Genomic DNA, 5243 nt, shown 5'->3' with positions numbered 1-5243 from the left:
GTTGTATCCACCGAAAATTAAAAAATAAATATTAAAATTCTCTCTCTTAAAAAAAAAAAAAGAATATCATTAACTATTCAGAAAACTGAGTTTAAATTAAAGCTCTACCTTACAAGCAATGTAAGTCACCTTAAATATGAGTCTTAAATTTCTCTTAAATAAAATGGGGAAACCTGTTGAACTATTCCTCAGAAGATTTCACAAGATATTATGAAAATAAGATGTATACAACACTCTACAAGTGGTGTTCTAATCATCCTCATCAGTATTTTTACTTCAGGAAAAGGTTTGAATATTTTTAACTTAAATATTGTTCCAATATAGTGATCACAGTGATCAATTTGCTCTGCACTTTGACTTTGTGGTCCAAGCAGTATAAATGAGTGTACCTCTGCCCAGAAAAATATAAACAACAGATTACATTGAAATATTGATTTGTTCAACAATATTATTAAGGAAAAGATCTGACTTTAGGAAGAAAACGTTATTATAAGAATAAAGGTTGTATTCCAAAATGACAACCACAGTATAATTTACATCAGAAATAAATTAGATCAATCTCTTTAAACAAATTTTAAAATATATATGAAAAGAGGAACAAGCATTAGCTATGCTATCATATTTTATAAAACTTTAATTTCATTCATTCAGTCTTCTAAAAACCAATTGATGAATGTAATATTACAAACCTATTGTCACTTAAATTAATGACTTTTAATTTTTGCATATCACCCATTTCCTCTGGAAGTGTCTCAAGTTTATTAGAATGGAGAAACAGCACAGTTATATTTTTCCAGTTTCCAATCTGAAAGAGAAACATTTGGCCTACAGGTTAATGAACATATTAATAACATTGTATTTGAAAATTATGAAAATGATTCTTTGCATTTATAAGGAGTAAATTTATTCCTTTTTTAGTTATTCGTTTTCATGAACAATGGAAAGTATTTAGGTACATATTCTAAATTAACATAGCTAGTTATTATTCAGAACATAACAAATTGTTTTACAAAGGAAATAAATGAAACACTACTGGTAGCTATAATACAGATAATTAGAAAAAAATGAGAAAAAAGCTAAAACAAATTTAAAATATAGTACCTCTGGGGGTAATTGTTGTAAGTAATTGTGATCTGCAGCAAAGGTTCTAATGTTAGTTAGCTGTCCAATAGATGAAGGCAAAGCTTCAACTTCATTGAAACTGCAATCTAGTTCTTCTATTGATATTAACCTTTAATTATAAATGGAAATACACATTATTAAATATATATACACACATATAAAATTCAAAATTTAATAACATGAACAGTTGAACTTGACTATGAACCCAGTGAAACTTCATATAAGTAAACTTAATTAAACAAATTAATAGGTCTGTCAATTTACTCAAACTACATACCAATTATTTAATTAAATATTTGTAGAAATTCTTTTAGTTGATATTTATGCAATTATCTGAAGATATATATGGCATGCTGAACTAAAAGTAAAAATTTCAAGGATCTACACATTTACCAAAACACATACCCTCCTACAGAGTCTGGTAGATACATTAATTGGTTTTCATCTATTTTTAAAGTTGTGACATTCTTCAACGAACCTATTAAAAGAAGAAATAACAATTTTTCAACACTTACTAGAAGTCCACATTCAATGTGAGACATTACATTTGGCAAGAATTAAGAAGAACTTTGTAAACTAACCTATCAAGAGATACCACTCCCAATTCCGCTCATTCTGTTCTCTTAACCTATTACAAGTCTAACCCACAACCCTTTAAATACAGTGTATATATCTTTACTAATCCCCAATGAAACATAAACTTCATAAGAGAAGGGACTTTCTGTCTGCACTATTTACTGCTATAACTCCATTCCTAAAAACAATGTCATGGTTGAGAAGAAACCAACATCCCTACCCCCAAAAAAACCTTTATTGAATTAACAGAAGAAATGGCAGAGGTCTATAACAAACTATTCTATGTATAAAAATATTAAAAATTAAAAGTGTTGATTAGAGTATAATGCTAGTGAATTTGCAAAAGGTACATTATCTAAAACAACTAATTCAACTGAGAAATATGTAAAATTTATTTTTAAGTTTTTTTATTAACATCTTTGTTTATAGTTATTTTATTAATAATTGCACAAACTTGGAGCAACCAAGATGTTCTCCACTAGATGAATAGATCAATAAACAGCAGCAGATCCAGACAGTTAAATATAATTTAGCACTTAAAAATAAATGAGCTATCAAGCCATGAAAAGACATGGAGAAACCTTAAATGAATATAACAAAGTCAATTTGAAAGGCTACATGTTGTATGACTCTGTAGTAACATCTTAGAAAAGGCAACTAACAGAAACAGTTATGGATCTATGGTTTCCAGGGGTTTCAAGGAAGGAGGGATGAAGATACAGAGCATAAAGGATTTTTAGAGCAGTGAAACTATTCTGTATGAAGTTATAATGACAGATAACAGGTCATCAAACATTTGTCAAGGGCTAGATTTGTGGCTCAGTGGCAGAGTGTTTGCCTAGCATGTGGGAGGCACTGGGTTTGATTCTCAGGACCATATATAAATAAATAAAATAAAGGTCCATCAACGACTTAAAAAAAAAAATTGTCAAAACCCACAGAATTTGCAATACCAAAAATGAACTCCAATGTAAAATGTGGAGTTGGGTTGCTAACACATCTCAAAGATAACAATATTTAGGATTTAGTGCTTCCATTAAAATAATTCAATTCCTTTGAAATTTCATTTTATAAGAAACTGAATAAATACAGATTTTTATTTTTTAATTTATTTTCAGTGCTGGGGATTGAACCTGGGGCCCTGTGCATTCCAGGCAAGCGCTCTATCAGAGTCATGTCTCCAACTCTTAGAAATACAGATTCAGTAATCGCAGATCTCTCACAAGATTTGTTCAACAAGTCTGTTTTCTTGTATGCTCTATAATGAAGTAGGCCTGGAAAAAAGTTACTAAATAAGGGCTATGATTAAGGGTTAAAAACCAGTTATACAGATTCTATATAAGATTTCTTTAGTGTAAATAAAGCCATAGTACCATTAACAACAAGTAAATTGTATAACTGATCTTATCAGGAAAACTTCAAATAATATTACTTATGTGGCAATACAGTAAAGCTATGTGGTAACAAATAAAAATTTCATGGAAGCCTTTGGTTTAATAAAACATTACATGTATTTGAAAGAAATACAAACCAATAGTCTCAGGCAGCTGTTGAAGTGAATTGCTTGATAACAGGAGGTCTTGGAGATTTTCACAAGCCGAAATTCCTTCTTCCACCATTTCAATATTATTTTTGGAAACATCTAAATATGTGAGCTGTTTCAAACTACCAATAAACTATAAGTAAAATAAAAATAATAATAAAAATAAAATAAATATAATTACTGTATCAAATAATTTATAAGAAATTCAGGTAATAAAAAATGCCAATTTTAATAAATAATTAAATGTTAACATGAGAAAGATGACTCAAAATAGTAAGCTAAGAATTCCTATTAACTTTAACCCAATGGAGTGACAAAGGATATGTATTTTTCTTTAGAAACTTAGCTGTTAATCACCTCCCTAGGGAGATACATATATGGGGATTTTTATGGCTTCTTTAGATTATGGGAGTATATAATTTATCCGTAAGAAATCATCCTAGCTTTACAATTCCACAGGCAAACTAAATTAGGAAAAAAATTCAATTGCTACTACTGGAAAGGATATCTCTATAATGCTAAAAAAAGACTAAGTTATTAGCCTGTTACGAGAATTTCCAGATTTTAATCAAGAATGTCTCAAATATAGTAAGAAAAGCGTGATTTGTTTCTGTTTAATAAAAAAAGTAAAAAATAATCCATTTTTAACTAATTAAAAGTAATTTTAAAATGCACAGTTCAACTACTGCAAAGAAGAGACAGAAATTAGTGAAGCTGTCCAAAATTCCATATACATACCCCTGGAATAAAAGTAAGTCTATTACCATCCATCCAAAATTCTTTCAATCCACTTAGTTGCTCAAGTACTTCAGGCTATTTGGATAGAAAAGGGAAAAAAATCAAATTAATTCACAGAAATGTCTTTATCTGGCAAAAGAAGCCCTGAGAATGTACAATATAACCTTTAGTTTTAAAACATTAAATAAAAGGGGGAAAAAGAAAAAGCTGGGTTTAGGGGAGAAACACAGCCAAGACATGAGCCATTCCACTGCATTATAGTTACTACAATAGCATTATTAAAGGGAAATTCCAATATACACTCCATACAAGTAGATTACATAAAACTCATTTAAGTTTTGGATTATACAACAGAGTCAACTATCTATACAATTAATAAAGAAATAAAAGTAGGGGGCCTGGGAGTACAGCTCAGCAGTAGAGTACTTGCTTAGCGTGTGAGGCTGAGGCCCTGAGATCAAACACAGCACCTAAAAAAAAAGAGGAAAAAAAAAAAGAGGGGAAGGGGGATCCACTGCCTGGAAGTATATAATAAAAAGAATTTCTCATTCATTATCAATAAAAAGATACAGCCTTTTAGAAAATTTTAGGAAAATCACAAAGATGTTGTTTCTCATGACATTAATAGAGAGAAAAGTCACTATACATACTAAAATTTTCAATAACAGGAAAGATAAATAAGCAAAAGCATAACCATATGACAAAAATAGAAAATTCTGTCATTTAAGCTCCTAATGGAAAATTCTAATGTAAAAAAACTGTTTATAATATAGTGTTAAATACCTAAAACTAATTTTAAGTGTTGTTGTGGACCTTTGTATTCAGGTAAAATTTGCTTTTGGGCATTGGAGCTTAAGACTGGAATGTTTCTGTCACCCCACAAAGCCAGGTGCAATAAATAACCAAGTGACAGCAAAGAGTACCATCATATCTAACCAATGAAATAATGTGAGTCTTGCATAAAAAGTCACATCATTCAGATTTATTGACAAAACATAGAAAGAAGAATTCTAGGGGCTGGGATTGTGGCTCAGCAGTGGAGCACTTGCCTACCACGGGCGGGGCCCAGGTTTGATCCTCAGCACCACATAAAAATAAAGGCATTTTGTTGTGTCCATCTACACCTAAAACATAAATATTAAAAAAAAAAAGAATTGTAGATATATCTTGGATTAAACAAAATTTCCTTTTCTGCTTTACTGTTGTAATTCCATTACTAAGTTTAAAAAACATGTATATAATGTTGAAAGATCAAAATAGTACA

General features: G+C 30.0%; 1 protein-coding gene across 1 annotated transcript; it reads right to left on the bottom strand.

Moving 5' to 3' along the window:
* Positions 1 to 640: 640 nt before the first annotated feature.
* On the bottom strand, positions 641 to 4613 carry LOC107134275 (erbin-like). The gene is made up of 5 exons (XM_015476390.2): positions 3980 to 4613; positions 3230 to 3374; positions 1528 to 1600; positions 1102 to 1231; positions 641 to 805 (listed from the first exon to the last, which is right to left on the bottom strand). Exons 1-5 carry the CDS (start codon positions 4010 to 4012, stop codon positions 656 to 658), a joined length of 531 nt encoding a protein of 176 aa, XP_015331876.1. The 5' UTR covers positions 4013 to 4613; the 3' UTR covers positions 641 to 655.
* Positions 4614 to 5243: the final 630 nt, after the last annotated feature.

The sequence above is a fragment of the Marmota marmota genome, unplaced genomic scaffold, assembly GCF_001458135.2.
Source record: "Marmota marmota marmota unplaced genomic scaffold, marMar, whole genome shotgun sequence".
Taxonomy (NCBI): domain Eukaryota; kingdom Metazoa; phylum Chordata; class Mammalia; order Rodentia; family Sciuridae; genus Marmota; species Marmota marmota.
The sequence above is the reverse complement of the archived record's forward strand: the minus strand, read 5'-3'. Positions and strand labels throughout refer to the sequence as shown.